Source organism: Marmota flaviventris, chromosome 1, assembly GCF_047511675.1.
Source record: "Marmota flaviventris isolate mMarFla1 chromosome 1, mMarFla1.hap1, whole genome shotgun sequence".
Taxonomy (NCBI): Eukaryota; Metazoa; Chordata; class Mammalia; order Rodentia; family Sciuridae; genus Marmota; species Marmota flaviventris.
The window spans coordinates 205,514,091-205,536,782 of record NC_092498.1 but is presented as its reverse complement, the minus strand read 5'-3'; the positions used below and the strand labels follow the sequence as shown (position 1 = coordinate 205,536,782).

The 22,692-nt window shown below is 52.3% G+C and overlaps 1 protein-coding gene and 2 long non-coding RNA genes across 10 annotated transcripts; 2 read left to right on the top strand and 1 right to left on the bottom strand.

Moving 5' to 3' along the window:
• Positions 1–388: 388 nt before the first annotated feature.
• Positions 389–13,679, bottom strand: Lsm4 (LSM4 homolog, U6 small nuclear RNA and mRNA degradation associated). 6 transcript variants are annotated; one of them, XM_027932109.2, is made up of 5 exons: positions 13,570–13,679; positions 8,812–8,853; positions 5,925–6,023; positions 2,375–2,558; positions 389–916 (listed from the first exon to the last, which is right to left on the bottom strand). In XM_027932109.2, the coding sequence occupies exons 1-5, from the start codon at positions 13,570–13,572 to the stop codon at positions 825–827; spliced, it is 420 nt and encodes a 139-aa protein (XP_027787910.1). In that variant the 5' UTR covers positions 13,573–13,679; the 3' UTR covers positions 389–824. The 6 variants fall into 6 exon arrangements, with proteins under 6 accessions (XP_027787910.1, XP_071457168.1, XP_071457196.1 ...); XM_071601067.1 differs by having other exon boundaries at positions 13,537–13,655; XM_071601095.1 differs by having other exon boundaries at positions 13,553–13,648.
• On the top strand, positions 3,973–9,292 carry LOC139701631 (uncharacterized). Of its 2 annotated transcripts, none has more exons than XR_011704184.1 (2): positions 3,973–5,077; positions 7,458–9,292. It is a non-coding gene; the product is annotated as an uncharacterized lncRNA (long non-coding RNA). The 2 variants fall into 2 exon arrangements; XR_011704183.1 differs by having other exon boundaries at positions 7,394–9,292.
• Positions 10,304–18,082, top strand: LOC114090069 (uncharacterized). Of its 2 annotated transcripts, XR_003582298.2 has the most exons (4): positions 10,322–10,741; positions 12,152–12,350; positions 17,012–17,099; positions 17,753–18,082. It is a non-coding gene; the product is annotated as an uncharacterized lncRNA (long non-coding RNA). The 2 variants fall into 2 exon arrangements; XR_011704182.1 differs by lacking the exons at positions 17,012–17,099; positions 17,753–18,082 and having other exon boundaries at positions 10,304–10,741; positions 12,152–12,968.
• Positions 18,083–22,692: the final 4,610 nt, after the last annotated feature.

The following is a 22,692-nucleotide window of genomic DNA, read 5'->3' as shown; positions in this document are numbered from 1 at the left end:
GTCTCAGGTGGACGCCACACACGGGGCAAGTCTTGGGATCGTGTTGAGTTCCTGCCGTGGCCGCGGCGCAGCTTGTCTCTTGGTGAACCCCAGGGTGAAGGTGCTGAGGAGCCGGGCACAGGGGGAATCCAGGCCACAGAGGTGCCATGCCTGGCCGCTGCCGAGGGCACTCCACCTCCACAAGCTGGGGGGACGAGCCCCAGCCGCCTCTCCTAGGACGGGAGAGACAGGAGCCCCTGTCCTGTGGAGAGGCTTCCCCTTGGTGACATGGGCCACAGCCCTGGAAGGAAAGTGCCCTCACGGGGGCTGATTTCCAGAGTCCGGGGACAGTGGACACAACACACTAGGTTACCTGGTGGCTCAAGGCAATGAGGGGTCGCACTGGTACTGAACTTGTCTTTGTTTTTATTTTTATAACACAAAGAGAAAGGAAGCAAAGGGGAACAGGCTCTGTGGCATCCGTCCTTTGTCCCTGCTGTTTGGAAAGGCGACCTGGGGGCTACGTTCAAGACGACTAGGGGCTGCAGACAAAAACTCGCCTTTCTTGGGCTCGAGGGGCTGGAGGCGGGAGGCTGAGCCTCCAGGGCCCTTGCCGCACCTTCCCCTCCGAGGGGGCTTCTCCCAGGACCAAGAACATCAGCGACATTCCCAACCGTACAACGACAACGTTGGTTTAAAAGACAAACAAAAAACCCATGGGGGGACTTCACCTAAAGAGGATCCCGCAATACAACGCGCATTGTCCCCGTGCCTGGCTCTTCCCTCCTCTCCGGGCCCGGGAGCTTGACAGCCACACCGCTGCCCGCGGCTTGGTGGGGAGGCGCTCACTGCTTGCCCGCCTGCCTGCCCGGCTTCTTTTCAGGTTGGCCTCGGCCCGTGCCAGGGATCCCGCCTCGGCCCCGGCCACCAAACACACCTGTGGGACAGAAAGAGGGGCTGTGGCTGGATCCCAGGGCCTTGGCCTCTGGTCATGTCACGGGACCCCTGAGCCTCAGCTGCAGCTATGAAGTGGGGACGGCAATCCTGCCCCCAAGGTCCTCTACCCAGGCAGAGCACCTGCCGCGCAAACGAGGGTGGGTGCCTGAGAATGTTCTCCTTGTGACAAGGGCTGATATTGCCCCAGGGGTGCCAGGCACTGCTTCAGGCCCCCCACGTGTCCCAGTGCAGCCAGCTATGCAGGGCACACACACTCGAGCAGCCCAGCCAGAGCTCGGAACCCCAGGAAGGCTGTCACCAACAAGTGCCATTCACTGAGCACCTGAGCCACGTGCAGTGCCACTGTCGGGCCCCTCTGCAGAGCCTGCTGGGCTGGAGGCCCCGAACTGTGGTCTGGAGACAAGAATCCCCACCTCCTCTGGAACCCTCCACCTGTGAAGACGGGGTCATCCCGGCTTTGCTGAGACTCGGGAGTCCAGACTCTCGCCAGTGATGGGCCCGGGGCACTGTGGGGACAGAGGACAACGCCAGCACAAGCTGCTCGACCTCACATCTCAGCAGCAGAACCAACTCTGCTGGGCCGGGACTCCAGGGTCCCTGCTCCCCTCGCCCTCCTGCCCCTTCTCCCAGCTGCTCCTGACTATCTCATGAGCCTTGGCTCAGGGCTGGCTCCAGTGCCCTTTCCAGCTGCGGTCCCCCAGTGAGCTACTTGCACTCCCAGTGAACCCTGCTTTGCCGGGAGCCCCGCCAGGCATACAGGTGTCCTACAGTGGTGGACACAACCCAGGTGCCTCACGAGCACAAGGCTGGGATGGGGTGGGAGGGACAGGGTCCGTGGGGCCTGAGCTGCCTGTGGAACAAACTGAACTTTATGCCAGACTCACAATCTCAGGCAGGGGAAGCGGCGAGGCCAGCATCCACCCAAAAGGGCACGGCTTGGCTTCCTGCACAGTAGTCAGGGTTCCGTGCCAGGCCTGAGCCAGGGTCCTGCCAGCAGCCAGAGGTGGTCACCACCAGACTCTCCAGAGGGGAAACTGAAGCTCAGGGAGGCGACCTGTCACGCCCAGTGGATCTGCCACGTGGAGATGGCAGGACCCAGACGGCGGACAGGGCTGATTCCTAACGCCCCCAGCTGTGACCTGGGCAGCCACAGGGCTGGACCTCGAGCAGGGGCGCCCCACCACAGCTGTTCCCTGACAGGCGGTGCCAAGGACCACTGCCAGGAGAAGGCCCTGGCAGGTGACAGGGTCAGTGGCGACACTCGCACCGTCAGCTGCTGCACAGATGAGCCCTGGCGGAGCCCTGGCAGCCACTCTGTCCTGACGCAGCTCCCCGTGATGACACCAGTCAAGAATGTCAACACCGGGCAGGACAGACACCATGTGCTTGTCCCCACACAGTGGGGAGGCCCTGGCACTGAGGGGGGCAGGGAGCCTACCTCGCCCAGCGCCCCCCATGCCGCGGCCTTTCTGCTGCTTCTGCTGCTGCAAGCCACCGCGGCCCCGGCCCTTGGCCACCACCTCCTCCTTGACCATGTCGATGATCTCGTCGGGGATGCGCAGGTACTTGATGGTGCTGCCTCGAATGTAGCACTCGGGCATCCGCCAGAACTTGTCCCCATCCTGTGTGAGGAAGAGGTTGGGGTCACTCACCTCTGCAGGCCCAGTCCTGGTAGGGGTCTCAGACCCGCTGGGGGGGGCGGTCCCATGGGGGCTCAGCTGGCCGGGACGTCATCTGTTCCCACCTCAGGGAGCTCTGGTCCCCCGTGGAAGCTGTGGGAGGGGTCCAGCCTCCAGGAGGGCTCTCTCCCGACTCCCAGCTCCATACTGAGGAGGGACCCGAGGCTGCAGGAAGACAGCCTCTCCAGTCCTGGGCCTGGCTGGTGGGATGGGCTTCCCCCAGGCTGGGACGGCGCCCTCCCCAGTCTAAGCCAAGGCTCTGCCAATCTGAGCTGAAGCTTTTTATCTGCAGCCCAAAGCCCAGAGGGGTGAGGGGTTCCCCGACACCAAATGCTGCCCCAGCCCCAACTTCCACGTGGGACCCTCTCTATAGGCCCCCACTCCTTCATTCACCCAAGACTGATCTCAGCAGGGCTGAGCTGGGCACAGAGACAAAGGGCAGTACCACAGTGACCCTGTACGGTTCGTGAAGAGGGTGGGTGAGGACAGCTTTCGGTGATGCCAGTTTTTTTTTTGTTGTTTTTTTTTAAAGAGAGAGAGAGAGAGGTGGGGGGAAGGAGAGAGAGAAGGAATTTTTTTTTAAATATTTATTTTTTAGTTTTCGGCGGACACAACATCTTTGTTTGTATGTGGTGCTGAGGATCGAACCCAGGCCGCACACATGCCAGGCGAGCGCGCTACCGCTTGAGCCACATCCCCAGCCCAAGTGATGCCAGTTTTCAGAGAAGCCAACTGAGGATGGGGAGCAAAATGAGGCCTAAACCCTCAACATCAACCCTGAGGACCCAGCAGCGAACTGCCTCCCACAGCAGGACACACCCAGCAAGCACTGGCCTGCCCTTCCCTGTCCCCCTCCCCCTGCCCTGGGGCTGCTTCTATCAGATGAGTTCGGCCCCATTTCCCAGCCCCGCCTGTGGACAGATGCAAACCAGGTGGCCGCCTCCCTCCCTTCACCTCCAGACAGCAGACCACAGCAGCTTCCTGCTGGCGCCTCACCCCGGAACCACAGAAGAGGTCCAGGTCCCCAGCATAGCTGCAGAGGTCTGGGGCCAGCCTTGCTGGCTGCCCGCCCCCCAGCCCTTGCCACTCCTTCCACAGGGAGCACATACCCAGGTTGCTCCCAGGGCTTCCCACGTGCTGTCCCTGCCTTTCCTCTCCAGATAGCCCTAGCCCTCAGCAGTCCCCATCGTCCCAAACCCTGGGTTTCCTGTCACCCACACTCCTTGGTGCTTAGGTCTGTCTGGTCCAGCCAGTGGAGGGACCTGGCAGGGACAGATGGGCTGCAAGGGCACCATGTCTTCCCAGGAGCACAGGAACCTCCCAAGGTCTCTGGACATTCACTCTCCTGGGGGGGTAGCGGGCTCCTCCTGACCCCCATGACCCATGTTCTCCCTTGAACCCATGTTCTCCCTTTCTTACTTTACCCCCAAAGACGTCTTTTCCCTGACAAGAGCTCACATCTTCCCTGAATGTGTATCTGCTTTCCAAAACAAATGAGTAGGTGTTTCTGGGGAAAAGAAAGAAGAGGGGGTAGGAGGCCACGCCCACCCAGACACACAGGCCTTCCGAGGAAGCTCAGGGTGCAGGCTGCCTGCGGTGCTCGGCTCCCTCAGCCTGAGTCCTGTCCTTGTGTGGATGGAGAGTTGGGGACCTGGGCACAGGGCCTGGTTAACAGAAGGGAGCCCACAGCCTCCCACCTCCCCAGGTTTCCAGCTCCGAGGGTCTCCACATTGTGTGCCTGCCACCGAGGTGGGCGGGGCCTGCAGTCTCGCCGACCTCCTGCCCACTGCGGGTGCTGGGGCAGGGCTGCTCAGGGGAAGCCCAGCGGCCCTCTGAGCAGGTTGCAGAGGCCTGACCAACCCCGGGGATTATCCAGCCTGAGCTAAGGGCACAGAACCTGGAGGCGTCAATAGCACACTAGGGGCTCTCGCCCTTTGACACACGGTGATTCCAAGGCCTGAAGGTAGACAAGAGCTGCCAGCTACACACAGAACGACACAGACACACAGTGTGGCCATTCACATGGCACTGTCTGTCACAACCAAGTGGACACATCAAGACCCGCTGAAGAGCATGGCATGAAAACCAGGAGGCACTACTAGCAGCCCACCACAGAACCCCCACCCAGGGCCCCCACCCAGTGCTGACACAAGAAGCCTGTCTACGACAGAGGGGCCACCCTGCGCCTGCCCATCCAGATGAGAGATGGCCCCCTTCTGTTTTTTTTGGTATTAGGGATGGAACCCAGGGGCGCTTAACCACAAAGCCACACCCCCAGCCCTTTTTACATTTTATTTAGAGACTGGGTCTCACTAAGTTGCCTACGGCCTCGCTAAGTCGCTGAGACTGGCTTTGAACTCAGGATCCTCCTGCCTCAGCCTCCTGAGTCTCGGGGATGACAGGCATGCGCCACCACACCTGGCAAATGGCCCCCTTCTTACATTCTACTGTCTTCTGTCAAGGTGAGTCCTGGGTAACACTCTTGTTCTCCCCTCCACCACTTCCTCCCCCAAACTATGGGGAGGACAGAGATCAGCACAGGTTGATGGGAAGGAGCAGCTGTCCCCACCCGTCCTTCTTGTCAGTGCCATCTGGGTCATGTCAAGAGTGGTGGAGGCCTGGTTTCCCTGGGGAGCAGTCTCCCAGCCCAAACTCGCCAAGCGCTGCTCCCAGTGAGGCACTTCCTGGTTCAGGGACTGGCCAGAGGCTCGGGGCCATTCGGCCTTGGTGCTGCCCCCCCGCAGTGGCTTGGACATTTCCTGACACGTGGCCCCTCAGAGTCCAGACAGCATCCATAGCTGAAGGCAGCAGAGGTGGACAGGGAGGGTCAGTCCTCCCATGGAGGTAGCTGCCCCTGCCACACAGCCATGCATGTGCCGTAAGTGCCCCCAGGCCTAAGTCCTTCTAGGCCAAGGGTGGCCCCCACAGACATAGTGGCCGACGCAGGTGGGCAGAATGACCTGGGTGGTCAGCACCCGACAGGGCAGCTTTCCTGTACCACAGGTGTAAGGCCCAGGTGCTTCAGGGACTCGAGACCTGGCCAGACGCTGTCCCACCACTCCTCCCCGCCCTCAGCAGTAGCTGAAGGTTCCTGTCACCCTTCCACAAGGCCCACTCAGGGCTCCCGCCCACTGGGAAGTGAGAATGCTGGGTGGCAGCGTGCACTCCGGATGCTGCGCCCACCCAGTCCCCACCCCACGACAGTGCTGCCGGCTCGAAGGTGGCCCTTGCCAAACCGCTCGATTGGTGCACGGCCTCCGCCCTCCCTGCCACCTCCCCCACCGCTTCCAGGGATGGCCGGGCCCTCACCCTGGACGTGCAGATCACCTCCCGCAGGTTGATGTTCATCCAGTTGTCACAGCTCACCAGATGCCCATTGTACGTCTCCCCATTCTTGAGCTCCACCAACTAGAAGGGAAATGGACGATGGTCATTGGCCCCAGTCCCACTGGCAACCACCGCCAGGGCCTTGTTGGGACCCCCGCAGGGCAGGGCTGCAGCACCAGACCCTAGAGTGGTCCTTCCTGAGGACAAGCTCGGCTTGCTCTGCACACCGTGGAGATGACGTCAGACCTTCTATGAGGACAGTGACTTTTTTTTTTAATATTTATTTTTTAGTTTTCAGTGGACACAACATATTTATTTTTTATTTTTATGTGGTGCTGAGGATCGAACCCAGTGCCCCGTGCATGCCAGGCGAGCGCGATTCCGCTTGAGCCACATCTCCAGCCCCAGGGGACAGTGACTTTTATTTGATTAAAACTTACTTTTTCTTTCTAGATGGCCTTTTTTTCGGGGGTGGGGTATAGACAATTGAACTTGGGCATTCGACCCCTGAGTCCCATCCTGAGCCCTATTTTGTATTTTATTTAGAGACAGGGTCTCACTGAGCTGCTCAGCACCTCGCTTTTACTGAGGCTGGCTTTGAACTCACCATCCTCCTGCCTCAGCCTCCTGAGCCGCTGGGATAACAGGTGTGTGCCACACACCCGGCTCCAAATGGCCTTTTTTAAAAAAAAAGCCTTTATTTGTTCTTTTTAGATATACACGACAGTGGAGTGTGTTCTGACGTATCAGGCAAACTTGAAGTCTAACCTCCCCTTCTTGTGGTTGTCCACAATGTGGAGTGACACTGGTTGTATATTCATATATTCATTAAAAAAAAAATCTTTTAAGCCCAGTGCAGCAGCGAATGCCTGCAATCAAACTGCAATCCCAGCAATTTGAGAGGCTGATGCAGGAGGGTGGCACATTCAAGGCCAGCCTCAGCAACTTAATGAGACCCTGTCTTGAAATTAAAAATAAAAAAGGCTGGGGATAGAATTCAGTGGCATGCACTTGCCTACCACCCACCCCATTTGTGGTCCTGGGGTTCAAATCCAGGAGTTAGGAGCACAGGTTAGGGTTAGGAGCACAGGTCAGTGGCAGGGCACATGCTTATCAGACCTGAGGCCCTGGGCTCAAGTCCCAGCACCACAAATAAATCAAATTAAATAAATAAAACTTCATATTGGGGGGCTAGGATTATGGCTCAGCGGTAGAGCGCTCGCCTAGCACGGTCGGGACCCGGGTTCAATCCTCAGCACCTCATAAAAATAAAGGCATTGTGTTGTGTCCATCTACACCTAAAAAATAAATATTAAAAAAAAACTTCATATTGAATAAATATTTAATAAAAATATTTTAAAACTTAAAAACAAAATTTAAAAATAGGGATTAAAGCCAAGATGCACTTAACCACTGATTTTTAAAATTTTTATTTCTTTTTTGGGTACCAGGGATTGAACTCAGGGCACTCAACCACTGAGCCACATCCCCAGCCCTATTTTGTATTTTATTTAGAGACGGTCTCACTGAGTTGCTTAGCACCTTGCTTTTGCTGAGGCTGGCTTTGAACTCACAATCCTCCTGCCTCAGCCTCCAGAGCTGCTGGGATTATAGGTGTGCGTCACCGCGCCTGACTATGTGGACTTTGGTGGCCTGGAAATGCTGTTCCTCACAGCAACAATAATTGCCTTTTTTGATGTGGTTTGAGGACAAAGGTAAGTAGCACATCATTCTAAATATGCTACTGCTGGGGAAAGGCTGAGACTGAAAGAAAAAAAAAAAAAAAGAATCACAGTGGGGGGCACTGCTCAGTGGCTAGCAGGTACCTAACACGCACAAGATGCACAAGACCCTGGGTTCCAGCCCCAGCACCACCAAAAAAAAAAAAAAAAAAAATCAACTATGATCTCTGCCCAAGAGAAACAATATGAATAAAGATGTGTATTTGCAATGACACTATTTACTATTTGCAACAGCGCAAGAGTGGACATCGTTAGAAAGCCCATTAACAGATAAATGTGTGAACACAATGTGGTCTGCCTACAACGGAATGTCATCTGGCCACAATGGAGCACTGACACTATCACAGGGTGAACCTCAAGAACACAATGTCCATGAAGGAGGCCAGACACGAAAGGCCACATGTTCTCCATCCCATGTTCATATGGAATGTCCAGAACTTGTGCACCCGGAACAGAAAGCAGATCAGTAGCTGTACTAGGCTGGGGAAGGGAAATGGAGTGACTGCTAATGGGGACAGGGTCTCTTCTGGGGGCCACGAATGTTCTTCCCAAGCTGTGCGTGTGCTAACGCCACTGCATTGTATGTTTCAAGGCAGACACCAGGGTACGTGCCGAGGCCAGGCCTGAGGAACACACAGTGGAGCCGGCTCCGCTGTGTGGCGTGTTGGTTACACTTGAAGAAAAAAATATAAAAGAGAAACAGCTCACTGATGTGGACAGCGGCCACGTGTATTATTGAAGACAAAAGTAGTTTCAGGAGCAAAGTCCGTCCCCTGATTCCCTTACGTCTGCGGGGGCTGAACCCAGTGGTGCTCCACTACTGAGCTGCGCCCAGGCCATTTTTATTATTTTGAGAGAGGATCTCGCTAAGTTGCCCAGGCTGACCTTTAACCAAATTCTCTTGCCCTGGCTGCTCAAGGGACGGGGATCACAAGCTGCCACTGCGCATGGCAGCATGTGCCACCTTCCTAAGGAGCAGAAACATCTTGGGTGTGAACATAGTTGGGAGGGAAGAGAGAACGAGCCTTGGTGTTCAGACAAGCAGGAAATCCCCCATCCAGAGGGGCCTGTCTCCACCCTCAACATGTCCCCTCTGAACAGGCCACCTTAGCCCAGCACCTACTCACCATGGGGTGGTTCTGAGCTGTCTTCAGCAGCGATAAGGGAAGCTGCAAGGCAAACAAAGTCACGTGACTTGTCTGACCAGCACCCCCAATGCCCCTTGGGAGTGCAGGAGCGAACCTGGACCACCCCAAACGACAGCGCCTCTCCTCCCTCAGCCCACCCCACCACACACACCCATCTCATGGACCAGGAGTCTCATGCCCTCCCCTCACAGAGGCAGCTGCCTCCTGGCCTTGGTGCTGACCGTTCTGGTCATTTCTTCACAACTCTTGCTACATTTACCCACACCCAGTGCAGAGCAGGGCCCTGCCTTCGGGTTTACAGACAGCATCACAACACGGGTCCCTGTGTCGCCTGCATTTTCTACTCGACCACACGGTGTCCAAGATGCCTCTGCGCCTGTGACTGGCCTCTGCATCAGGGGTACCCAACCAAATGCAGATGGAAAATATTTGAAGAAAATAAAATTGTGTCTGTACTGGAGACATGGATTTTGTTGTTATTACTCCTCAAACAACACAGCGAACCAACTCTGCACACAGCATGGCAGCCGCGCGGGGTCTCCTGACTCTAGGGAGGGCTGATCGTCCACTGGGGGCGTGCACGGGTGCCATGGGGATCCTAGTCCACGAGGTTACCCGAGCACCCACGTGGGTCTGGGTGTCCAGGAGAGGCCTGGAACCCGCCGCCTGGGTGTACTGAGACACCACGCTTATATCTGGGGCTGCAGCCACCACCACCCCAGCCCAGGACCATTTCCCCTGCCCGAGACAACCGGACAGGATGGAGGCAGGGATGCTTCAGTGCAGAGGCCAAGGAACTTGCTGAATGGCAGGCAGCTGGGAAGATACAGGCCCAACCTGACCCTGTCTGCCCCAGGTTGGCCTAAGCCCACGCCCCATTGGCCCACAACTGACTCTGCCAGGCCCTATTGAGGGGTCAACCCCAACCTGAAGTAGACACATCTGAGCTGGGGGTTCAAAGATATTCACCAAAGGAAGGCAGAAGAATATTCCAGAAAAAGCCTGCTTCTTTTTGCAGGCAATGGCAGACAACAAACAGATGGAATCTTTACACACACACAGATAACTCGATTTTTCCTTTTTCTATTACTACTGAATTCCTCTTTCATGACAAATATGTAATATTTTTGTTTTGAGATGGGGTCTCGCTATGTTCCCAGGCTGGGCTCAAGCAATCCTGCCTCAGCTGCACAGGCAGCTGGCACCACAGGCACATGCCCCAGTACCTGGCCTGGTAGTTTGGTGTTTTTGTTTTTCCTGGTGTTGGGGCTGAACCCAGGGCCCCAGGATCTCAAGCACTAGGCTCTACCACTGAACTCCGCCTCCAGCCCTTGGTAGTATTTTTATAACTGGGGGGAAAAAATCAGCTCTTTTCATTTTGGAAACACAAAGAATGACTCACTCCCTGGGGACTGCCTCTGGGCTTCCAGAAAGAAGGGTGACTCAGGTGGCAGTGCCTGGGTCCAGAGTCCATCCCAGTGTGGCCAGGATGAAGGTTCTGGCTCTGAGGGCCCCAGGGCTGAGAAAACACCTCACAGAAGACAGGGCTTCAGTGCCCCCCCCCACCCCCGTGACTCTGGAATCCCAGTCAGCCCAATCCCCAGAAGCCTTTGCAGGGGAGTCCTGGCCCAGCCGCAAGGTGGCTGCTCTTCCCTGGGCCTTGAAGGCCTTGGGGGAGGGAATCCTACATCCCACAGGCCCTTCCTGAGAAGAGCTGCCTGGAGGAGGTCCCAAGCCAGCAGGAAGCCAGGCCCAAGCCCACTTCCTGTGCTGGCTTCCTGGAAAGGCAAGATAAGGAGGAAGAGGCCAAGCACTGAAGGAGTGGCTGCTGGGCCCTGGTGGGCGGGCTGGGCTCCGGAGGGCTCCTGCCTTTGCCTTTGGGATGTAGCCCGGCAACACTGCCCCGGCGGTAGGTACACTCAGGAGCCTCACACTGGCCTGCTTGCTTTCTTACGTCCACAATGGGCACCTGGACCCAGGGGGAGGAAATGCATGGGCGCTTCTTCCAGATCACTGGGAAGGGGGTAGGGAACAGGCTGGCCCTTGATGCCAAGAAGAAAAATGGGCTTGGCAGTCATTCATTTTAGATGCCAGCACTCGTCACGGGAGGGACCTGCCCAGGAATGCAAAGCATGTCCCTGGGAAAGCCCAGCAGGGACAGATGCCTGCTGCCAGCAGGTGAGCAGATGTCATACTACAGTGTACATACGCTTTCCTTGTTGGGGACAATCCTCAGGACTTCACGTGTGCCAACTACCAGGAGCACAGCCCAGGAGGACCCATGGTTTCCTCAGCTGTGACTGGCAGGTCCCTATTCATAACGTATCCAAGAGTGGACATGCAGATGGGGCCCTGAGGTAGACCAGGTGTCTAGCACACACCTGGCCCTTGGTTTCAACCCCAGCACGGAAGGAAAGAAAAACAAAACATCTGAGACACAGATGGGACAGAAACAGCCTGACAGCCCACCCCTAGTAAGCCAAGCCAGTCTGAGGCCACAGCCAAACTGGCCAACCTTCACCCTGCTGTTGCCTCCACCCAGGGTGCCCTTCCAGTGGCTGGCGGTTGCTAAAACGTCACCTTCTCTGGCCAAGCCCTAATGGCCACCCTCTGCTGTGCAGCTGTTGGTTTCCATCACAGGCTGCCGTCAGCCTCTAATTATCTTGTTTATATATTACCTGCCTCCCCGGCTAGACTGGAACACTCAGTGGGTGTGGGCTTTGTCTAGTGCCAAGCACACACGGGGCCAGGGACCAGGGAGAAGAGACTCAGTAAATATTTGCTGAATAAATACAGGAGGGAAGTGCGCTGCCACCCAGGGAGGCACGCAGAGCAGAATGCTTGCCCCACCCCACAGGTAAGGCAAGGGTGGCTCTGATGGACAGAGGTGGCACAGGGACAGGGAGCCACGTGACTGTTAGGTCGAGGCTCTGCAAGATTGCAATGGCCTGGAGCAGTGACAGCATCTTGCCTTATTCTATGTCCTCATTCCCAAACCACGCTGCAGACAGAGATCAGAGGAAGGGGTGGATCCTGGTGAACTTAAAAGACAGAGGAAGGGGTGCAGCTCAGTGTCAGAACACAGGCAAGAGTATGGGCGAGGCCATGGCTGCCATCCCCAGAACCACAGAAAAATTTAAAAAGCAGGAAAGTGCCAAGTGAGATGGGAGTCTTCTACCCAGGTGACAGAAATCTAAATCTTAGGCTAGAAAAGTTGTTTCAGGTAAGAGGATTCCTTTTTTTAGACTTTCTTAGAACTCCAGAGGTCTAATCCCCAGGTTGGGATGGATTGAGGACTAACCCAATGCCTCTCATTCAGGAAGCCTTTCAAGATCGCCAACCCCAGGCTGCTCCTTCTGGCTCCAATCTGACCACAAGGGACTGGGAATGTGTGACGGTGTTTTGCCTGTCTACTCTTGGCTCTCCTCCAGGAAACTCCTAGAAAGTCGAGACTTGAGGACTCTGGATGTTCAGGAGGCGGAACGAGGCTGAATGAGAGTCTCGAGTCTGTACCTTGTGTAAGTACTTTCTAGACTCTGCTAATGTGTTGGGGATAAAAATGAAGATCTGCTGTCAAGGAGCTGAACAGAGATGGGTCTTTCCGGTGCCTATCCTACAGTGCCAACTCCACCCGCTGGATGGTATGCAGCAGGGAGAGGGGCTCTCTGTGAATTCCTGCATTGGCCAGCAGCATTTAGAAGCCTTCATTAAACCTTAGTTTGAGAAATGTGCAGCCACCCCTTGGGGATCTCTTCTGCTATTCCAGAATCCCTCACCATCTCATGGAGTGACTGGAAGTCACTTCCCCACCAACATCCTTGATTTCTCTCACTAAATGATGGATGCTGATAGGCCAAGAAACTTACAGCTCTGAATTCCTGTGTCTATATCTGTACACCAGAGTCACCAGAACCTTCTCATCCAGAATTCTCAGGCCTTAATTTTTCTTTCTGTGAATGGGGAGGATTCCCTTTGTCCCCCTCTGGCTTAAAATGCGCCTTTACTGGGCATGCTGCACATGTCTGTAATCCCGGGTTCTGGGGAGTCCAAGGAAGAAGATCACAAGTTCGAGGCCAGTCTGGATAATTTAACAAGACCTTGAATCAAAATAAAATTGAAAAAGGGTTGGAGAAGTAGCCTAGCGGTACAGCTCTCATCTACTGAGGCCCTGGGTTCAATCCTCTGCAGCAGGGCTGGGGACAGGAACCCCTCCTTTCCCTGGAATGAAATGCTGTGTGGCCCAGGGAGAAAAGATTCCCCTCCCTGTGCCTGTTTTAAGCCAGAGGCATCTAAGTGTGTGCTGCCAACATTCTGAACACTTCCCAAGCTCTCTAGCTCCCCAAACGGGCTTCACTTGATCCTTACTTCTCGACACACTAGCTTTCTGTAACCTATGGGATTAGCCTGGGCCACTTTGCTCGGTGTCCCTCCAAACTTCATTCCCCTTCACTCGCGGTGCCCTTTGGCGGGTCCTGTCACCCCACCGACAAATTAGGACGACCGCTGCCGGCTGCTGTATTGTGAATATGTGTCCGTCCAACCCCAAACTCCTGAATAGCGACGAACTGGGTACCCTGGGGAGGCCCCTGATGCCTCGGGCCTCAGTTTCCCCGCCTGCCACAGGCGGGACACAAGACTTGCACTGCACATTTATCCCGGCCCCTAGAGCCCGCCCCGAGGATCCCGGATGGTCGCGTCCCCCACCTCCAGGAGAACCCACCGTCGACCTGCCCTCACCATGTTGTCGGCGGGGACCGGGCTCGCCGGCCACTTCCGCCGCTGCCACAGCCGCTCACGCTCCTCCCGGTAGCCGCCCCGCCGCGCGCCACCAAGCTAAAAAGGAGTGGCAGAGACGCGAGCCAGTCAGCACCGGGCTTGAGGAACAGACAGCCAATCCTTGCCTAGAGGGGCGGGGCCTTCTGGGCATGGTGGGCGTGGCAGGCCGTGTTCCCGCCAGAGAACTAAGGGAAAAGGTCGTAAAGTGCCCCGGCGAGTGATGCAAAAGGGGGCAAAGTAGCGCATGCCAGCTCAGGATGCCTTGTGGGTAAGAACGCATGCGCAAATGAAACCCGCCGCTGGTCTCCTGGGCTCCTCGCTGTGGGCAAAGCCCGTTAATGCCTCCAGGGTTGCTACAGAGAGGGAGAAATTGAGCCTCTGCGGTTATTGGGAGGTCCTTAATGTCACCCTTGGGGATCCTAGTGTTTCGATTCTCGTTATTGCTATTACCCTTGTTATTATTAAGTAAAATAAGGGTCCTTCGAAAACAGGCCCTGGGGGCTGGGGATGTGGCTCAAGCGGTAGCGCGCTCGCCTGGCATGCGTGGGGCCCGGGTTCGATCCTCAGCACCACATACAAAGATGTTGTGTCTGCTGAAAACTAAAAAATAAATATTAAAAAAAAAAAAAAGAAAACAGGCCCTGGCGTACAGTGCCCGTCCAGCTACAACCCAGGTGCCTAATGGGACCGGACGGAGGGGACCGCAAGATCGCATCACGCTGCTCAGAATGACGCACAATTTAAATCTTACGAGTTGTTTATTTCTGGAATTTTCCACTTCATATATTTTAAATGATTTTTAAATAGTTTCTTTTTCCATTTAGTAGATTTGAACTGCAGTTGATCGTGGGTAACTGAAACCAGGGAAAGCAAAGCCGCGGTGTGTGTGGGGGGGGGCCGCTGTGCCCGAAACCGGGAGCCTGCGAACAGATCTTGAGCCTGACGCAGTGCCTCTCGCCTATAATCCCACCCACTTGGGAGGGTCCCAAGCCGCCCGCCAGGCTGGGCCATGTAGTGAGACCCTGTCTCAAAATAAAAAGGGCTGGGGATGTAGCTCAGTGGGAAAGCGTCCCCAGGTTCATTCCCTAGTAACAAAACAGGCAGATGCGGGGCGGGGGAGAGGGGAGAACGCAGTATTCTATTTGGGAGGCCAGAATAATGCAAAGTGTCAACAGGGTTGACTCCTCCCTGAGGCTCTGAACGACTATCTGTCCCTTGCCTCTCCCTCCTGGCTTTTCTGGTGATTGTCAGCGATCCTTGTTCCTCAGCTTGTAGATGCGTCACTCTGATCACTGCCTCTTCACACCTCCGTCTTCTCTGTTTCTCCTCTCCTTTTCTTTTAAGGACACTCCTTTGTCTCATTAAACCCACCCTAAATCCAGAGCAATCTCATCTCTAGGTCCTTGTTTCACTGCAAAGACCCCATTTTAATTAAGATCATATTCACAAGTACCAGAACATCAGGATTTGGATATATCACTCAACCCAAGTATTAGCTGTGTAGCTTTTTTTTTTTTTAATAGTTAATTTCTTCAAGGTGAGCACAAATGTACGGGTGTCTCTTGGCATCCACAAAATTGGTTCCAGGACCCCGTGGAGATACCAAAATCCAGGATGCTCAAATCCTTTATGTAAAATGGTGTTGTATTTACACAGAACCTACACACATCCTCCTGTAGACTCTTAATCATCTCTATTGGCCCAACACAATGTAAATGCTATGTAAATAGCTTTTATATTGTGTTGTGGAAGGAATAATTGGAGGGAGCCTGTACATCTTAAATTTTTTTCTCAAATTTTTGGTTATTATTTTAGTTGTAGATGAACACAATACCTTTATTTTACTTGTATGTGGTGCTGATCGAACCCAGTGCCTCACACATGGTAGGCAAGCACTCTATCACTGAGCCACAACCTCAGCCCCTCAAATATTTTTGACCTGTGTTTGGTTAATCCATGGAGGCGGAACCTGCAGATGGGATTGAAGTTGACACCCTTGGGGGTACCTAACTTCCTAGGAGAAACTCACTTGGGTGCCCATGGAAAGATCCATCCTTGGCCTAATGCTTTGATCTTCAGGCCTGTAAATGTGCACTAGGGGTCCCTGTCCTAGCCTTCTGAGCCTCAGGACTGGCTGCAGATCATTTTCTTTACACACCCAGGACCAGTAGCTTCCAGTTGAAAGAAACCTTTGTCTCTGAGGCAGATTGGAGACTTTTTTTTTTTTTTTTTTTTTTTGAGGGGGTACTGGGAATTCAACTCAGGCACTTGACCACTGAGCCACATCCCCAGCCCTATTTTGTATTTTATTTAGAGACAGGGTCTCACTGAGTTGTTTAAGGCCTCGCCATTGCTGAGGCTGGCTTTGAACCTGAGGTCCTCCTGCCTCAGCCTCCCAAGCTGCTGAGATTACAGGGTTGCGTCACTGCGCCCCGCCTGATACTTGACTTCTTAATGAAAGATGGCCCTGTACTAGGCCTCTGAGATCTGGGAAGACTAGAACAGGAATCCACATACCTAGTTGCCTTCCACCAGAAGGCTTGGGGCACTAAAATCTTCCCTCTTTTTAAGGGGAGAAGGAACTCTGCTAGGACAGAGCTTTGAAGCTCAGACGTGTTCCTCCTACGAGCAGGGTTACTTGGCTGATGGATCAAAAGAGAAAGCAGAGAGCCCCGAGAATTCCTGGACCAACAGCGGGCCTCCCTGCAGTTTGCAGAATGAAGACAACATCCAGACGGAAGGAGAAAAAAAACAGGAATTCCGCCATGCCTGAAGCCAGTCTACCTGATCTTCGCTATTCTTTGAGTCATGAAATGTTCTTCTTTGCTTAGGCCAGTTTGAGACAAATTTTCTATCAAAACCCACAAAAAAATCCCAGCAATGGTAAATGGCAGGAAAAGCGAAAACACAGGGTTGGAGAATGTCAAGTCCACTCAGGGGCAGAAGGAGGACCTCGGGGGTGACCCTGGCTGGATCAAGAGTGTGGAGTCAACTTCCTCAAGCAACTGGCACCAAAGGGAATTTGGGGGGAAGATGTTGGCAGAATTCAGGCAATGACTTCGTGAAGTAAACAGAATTTCTGAAATCAGAAGATGACAAGACTGGAGGTCCAGTTTTGGAGCACCTGACCATGAAGCCTATGTCTTAAGTTGGGGTTTCCCCCACCCCCAGAAGCCAATGCTGAGGTAAAGACTCAAGGGCAGGGCTGGGGTGTAGCTCGGTGGTAGAGCGCTTGCCTAGCGCGTGTGGGGCCCTGGGTTGGATCCTACGCACACATAAAAATGGATAAATAAAATAAAGGTGTAAAAAGTGTTAAATTAATAAAGGTATTGTGTCCGTTTACAACTAAAAAACAAAATTAAAAAAAAAAAAAAAAAGACTCAAGGGCATGTGGTTCATTTAGCAGGTGATCCCAGGCAGCCCCTTTGGAGCTGAGCAGGACAAAGGACAAAGCAGGAAGGAGCCCTACATGAGATGTCAAGGAGCAGATGGTGTGGTGGCAATGGGGGTCAGTCCCACGGGGGACCTCAGGGACCCTGAGCCTTATGGTGGTTCCGCCCCAGGGGAAGGGGGACTAATACATTTAGTCTTCAAGTTCCTCGCATCATTGCTCAGGGCTGCTCCCGAGGCATCTGAATCCCTGACCCTGGGGGCTGGCCCTGCTCCAGTGTCCAAGAAAACCCAGGGTCCCTAACAACAGGCAGCCCCGTGTGGACACTGAGGGCTGAGGGGACGCGGCTCAGGAACGTGGGAGATGAAGTCCTCATCCCCATCTCCCTTCCTGGGAGGCCTGTGGGGAGCCGGGGCTTCCCCTAAGAGGAGGGCTGTGTGAATTCCAGGCATTGAAGGTGATGCCAACGTTCGTGATGAGCTTTGCCCAGGGCCAGCTCTGGGTGGCCCAGACACGCTGGTGAGGTCTGAGACGGGAGGACGCGGGTGGGATGCCAACTGGGTTAGAGGGATCCTGGCGCCTGGCCAAGCCTCGTTTGCCAAAGGCAAAGCCCGAGGGATGTAAACAAGAGAAACTGGGTCCATGCGATGTCCCAGCATCAATATGGCCATGTAAGTCGGAAGAAAATTGAATGCTGGGTCACCATTTTATGACTTTTTCTAGACTTTTCTAAGTCTTCCTTTCCCCCAACAGGCGAACCGTGATTCAGTCTTAAAACCCCAGCTTGGGCGACACCATGTGGCAGACCTCGGTTACTGCAGTTTTTGTGAGCTCTTTCAACCATAGGTGGGCCCCTGAGAGTTCGCCCTCCCCTTAGCCATCCTGATTGGTTAAAAGAAGATTTATGAAGACCAATTAAACTCTGCCCTGGGAGCCTGGGGGTGGAGCCTCCCATGTGTGAAGTCCCCTGGGTTCCATCCCCAGGACCTAAAAACAAATAAAAACTCTGCACAAGAATAATAATCCTGAAAGCTGAAAGGCATAAAATAAGATAATGAAAATTCAGTGCCATCAAGATCAATATTCTGGGTGAAACTTTCTTCAGAAAAAGAAAAAAAAGATATATATATATATATATATATATATATATATATATATATATATATATATATATGAATGACACTGGAGTTACTCAGTGGAAAGAAGGGCACAGGTGAGTTCCTGGATCCAGCTATACCTGAAGTCATGAGCTGTAACCTTCCACTAAGGTGAGCCCAAGAAGTTTTTTATCCTCCTCTGGTGCTAGTGGTAGAACCCAGGATTTTATGCATGCTAGGCAAGTGCTCTACCCCTGAGCCACATCCCCTGTGCTAAGTTGGGGTTTTGTGTGTGTGTTTGTGGGGAGATACTGGGGATTGAACTCAGGGGCATTAACCACTGAGTTACATCCCCAGCCCTATTTTACATTTTATTTAGAGACCAGTGTCTCAACTGAGTTACTTAGCACCTCACCTTTGCTGAGACTGGCTTTGAACTCATGATCCTCCTGCCTCAGCCTCCAGAGCTGCTGGGATTACAGGTGTGCACCACCACATGTGGCAATATTGGCCAAATTTTATTGTGTACATGTACAAATGTGTAAAAAGAAATCCCACCATTATGTACAACTATAACACACCAATTTTTAAAATAAGGGAAAAAAACAACCTACACTAAGTTGGGTGCTGTGGTGCATACCTGTAATCCCAGCCACTTGGGAGACTGAGTCAGGAGGATTGCAAATTTGAGGCCAGTCTCAGCAATTTAGCAAGAAGACCCTGTCTCAAAATAAAAGAATAAAAAGAACTAGGAATGTAGCTGAAAGATAAAGTATCCTACTGGGTTCACTCCCCAATACAAAAAAAAAAAAAAAAGAAAGAAAGAAAGAAAGAAAAGAAAAGAAACAAACAAACAAAAAAGCCCCTCACCAGTGCATACCTGCCTCATGATCTCTTCCCTAACTGCCCGCCCTCCAAAATCTAGCCATCCATCTCTTATACTTTGAACTTCAGCACCTGGCCCTGACTTCCAGCATTATTTGCTTTCTGCTGCGTTGCAATTGCCATTTTAAGACCTCCAGGCTCTGACTTGCAGGAGCGGAGTATGAGAGTTTATATGGGCCTCTAACAGGGGACTGTTCAGTAGTTTCCCCTCCACCGTCGTCATGGACACACGACCCAGGCCTGGCCCATCTGGGGGCTTCGCTGGAGTGTTCTAGGATTGCAGTCTGGAGCCATGTGGTTCATGTACACAACCTGGCCGTTTCCCCACTATAAAGTCATCCCTTATTTAACCCTGGATCTAGCTATACCTGATGCTTCATAAACCCTCATCCTTTCTTTCCTTTTTCTTTTCTTGTTTTGCGGGGTGGGGTACTGGGGATTGAACCCAGGGATTTCGAGACATGGTCTCCATAAGTTGCTGAGTCTGGTCTCAAACTTGTAATACTTCTGCCTCAGCCTCCTGAGTTGCTGAGATCACATGCGCCACCGTGCCCAGCAATCCTCATCTGCTCTTGTATGCCAGTTTGGTCCTGGAATGTCCCCCAGAGCCCATGCATTCAAGATTTAGTTTCCCCGGGGCTGGGGCTGGGGCTCAGCGGTAGAGCGCTTGCCTAGCACATGTGAGGCCCTGGGTTGGAACCTCAGCCCCACATAACAATAAATAAATAAAATAAAGGCACTGTGTCCAACTACAACTAAAAATAAATTTATTAAACTTTTTTTTTAAAAAAGATTTAGTTTCTAGCTTTGTGGTGGCTCCTTTAAAATGTGGGACCTAGTAGGAGGTCTTCCCGTTACTGGGGTGTGTGGGACAGGGGGTCCTTAGTTACTTCGTCTTCCTCTCTCTTTCGCATCTCAACCATGAAGTCGGGCATCCTGATTGGCCACTAACTCCTGCCATGATGTGCTGTGGCCTCAGCACAGGTCCAAGCCATGGTGATAACCAATCTGGGCCGAAATCTCTCGCCGTGAGCCAAAATATACCTTTCTCTTTATAAGTGAATTATCTCAGCTATTTGTTACAGTTAACAGAAAGCTGACTAGCTGGTGACCCAATTTATTTCTTTTTTATATGGGGATTGAGCTTAATCACTGAGCCACATCCTCAGCCCTTTTAAAAAATAAAAAAAATATTTTAAAGACAGGGTCTTGCTGAGTTGCTTTGGGCCTCTAAGTTGCTGAGGCCAGCTTTGAACTTGAGAGATCTTCTGCTTCAGCCTCCCCCACCTGGCAATATGACTATTCTTAATGCTGCTGAACTAGAGATTAGCAAATGGTTCAGATGGTAAATTTTATGTTATAATATTTATCAACAATTAAAAAAACTCTATTTTTTTTTAAGAAAAAGGAAGATGTATATACTTATTTCTGAGTAGTTAACGTGTGTACAGGATGCAAAAGACATTGGGGTACTCCATCCACTGGGGTACTCACCCACCCCACCCCATCCTGGGGAGGGACCCATGGGATTGTTAATTTCCCATGTTTCCTTTCTGAGATAGTTTATGCATTTACGAACACATTGAAAGTGCTTTCTTTCTTTTACATTTTTCATTACACACTTGGCTTTTAAAATTTTTGTTTTTTATTTATTCATTCAGAGAGGCTCAGACTGGACTTGAACTCTTTTTTTTTTTTTAACCAGGGACTGAATGCAGTGGTGCTTTATGACTGAGCCCATCCCCAGCCTGTTTCCATCTCCCTGAGCCTGTTTTATCTGTTTTGTATTTTATTTAGAGACAGAGTCTTAAAGAGTTGCTTAGCACCTTGTTGTTGCTGAGGCTGGCTTTGAACTCGCCATCCTCCTGCCTCAGCCTCTGGAGCTGCTGGGATTATAGTGTGTGTCCCTGTACCTGGCACTCAGGGTGTTTTCAAGGTTCACCCACAATGTGGCATGTGTCCATATTACACTCTCTTTTTTAGGGCTGAGTAATATTCTATAGTATAAATTATGCCACAGTTTACTTCCTCATTGCTAGGAATTTGTTTCACTCAACCTTTTAGCCATTGTGAATGGTGCTGTCGTGAACATCCTGAACATGTGTCTTCAGTTGCTCTGGTTCTATATCTAAGAGTGGAATTACTTGGTCCTAAATTAACTCTGTATTTAACTTCCTAAGGAACTGCCAAGCTGTTCCGCAGCAGCTGCCTGCTTTATTGCACTTGACTTTTCAGTGAGGTGGGAGTTTTGTTGTTTGTTGTGATGTTGGAGATGGAACCTGGGGTCTCCTGCATGTTGGGCAAGCATCCTACCCAGGGGCCACACCCCAATCCCCCCCCCCCCTTCCACCTCCACCTGCTCAGGCGGTCTGTTGCAGATTGCCCTTGAACTTTCATCCTGGAAGCTCCAGTAAGGAATGACTTTGGGGAGGACTCTCTTCCCCTAAGGATGTGTCTGTTCACTTCTGCTGCAAATCCCAGCCCCACCCGTGTGGGACCTGGGACTTCACTACTCTGGGTTTCAGTTGGCTCACTTTGCAGCATGGGTTAAAAATAGTCCCTCCCAGCCAGGCCCATGGTGCAGGCCTGTAGTCCCAGCGGCTAGGGAGGCCGAGGCAGGAGCCAGCCCCAGCAACTTAGTGAGGTCCTAAGCAACTCAGCAAGACCCTGTCTCTAAATAAAAAAGAATAAAAATAAAATAAAAAGGGCTATGGATGTGGCTCAGTAGTTAAGAGTCCCCAGGTTTAGGGGCTAGGATTGTGGCTCAGCTGTGGAGCACTCCCCGAGCACAGGCGGGACCCGGGTTCGATCCTCAGCACCACATAAAAATAAAGGCATTGTGTTGTGTCCATCTACACCTAAAAAATAAATATTAAAAAAAAAAAAAGAGTGCCTGGGTTTAATCCCTGGTACAAAAAAAAAAAAAAGAGAGCGAGAGAGAGAGAAATTTTGTCAGTGCTTAGCTCTGAGCCTGTGCATGGTCAGTTCTTGAATGTTCCTCTTTATCAGCGGTCACATGGGACAGTAGTGTGTGACTCCATTTCTCCCCATCACTCTGATGGTTTTTGCTTCCTGTCACCCTTCTGTCAGTGCAGCAGGGGAAATGGAAAACTGTCGTGGGCTCCCTCTCTGCCTGTCCCTGATTCCTAGCAAGAGACTCTGCACCAGGCATTTCTTACAGTCATTCCTGATATATGCAGGGAACAGGCTCCGGGACCCTCTGCAGATACCAAAATCTGGATGCTCAAGTCCCTCATATAAAAGAGCATTATATTTGTGCAGAACCTATGCCCACCCTCCCATAAATTTCATTTTATTAGTTTTTTGTTTGCAGTACTGGGGGGTTGAACCCAGGGGCACTATAGCGCTGAACTACACCCCAGCCCTTTTATTTATTCATTGTTTTTATTTATTTATTTATTTAGAGACCAGATCTCACTGTTACTGAGGCTGACCTTGAACTTGTGATCCTCCTGCTTCAGTCTCCCAATAGCTGGGATTGCACCAAACACATACTCTCCCATAAATTTTAAATAATTTCTTGATGATTTGTAATACTTAATGCCATATGAATGCTAGGTGAATAGTTGTACCATATTGTTTAGGGAATGAGAAGGAAAAGGGTCCGTAGGTGCCGGATACTGTTTTTTTTCCAAATAGTTTTCATAAGGGGTTAGTTGAATCTGTGGCTGTAGAAACTGTGGATAGAGA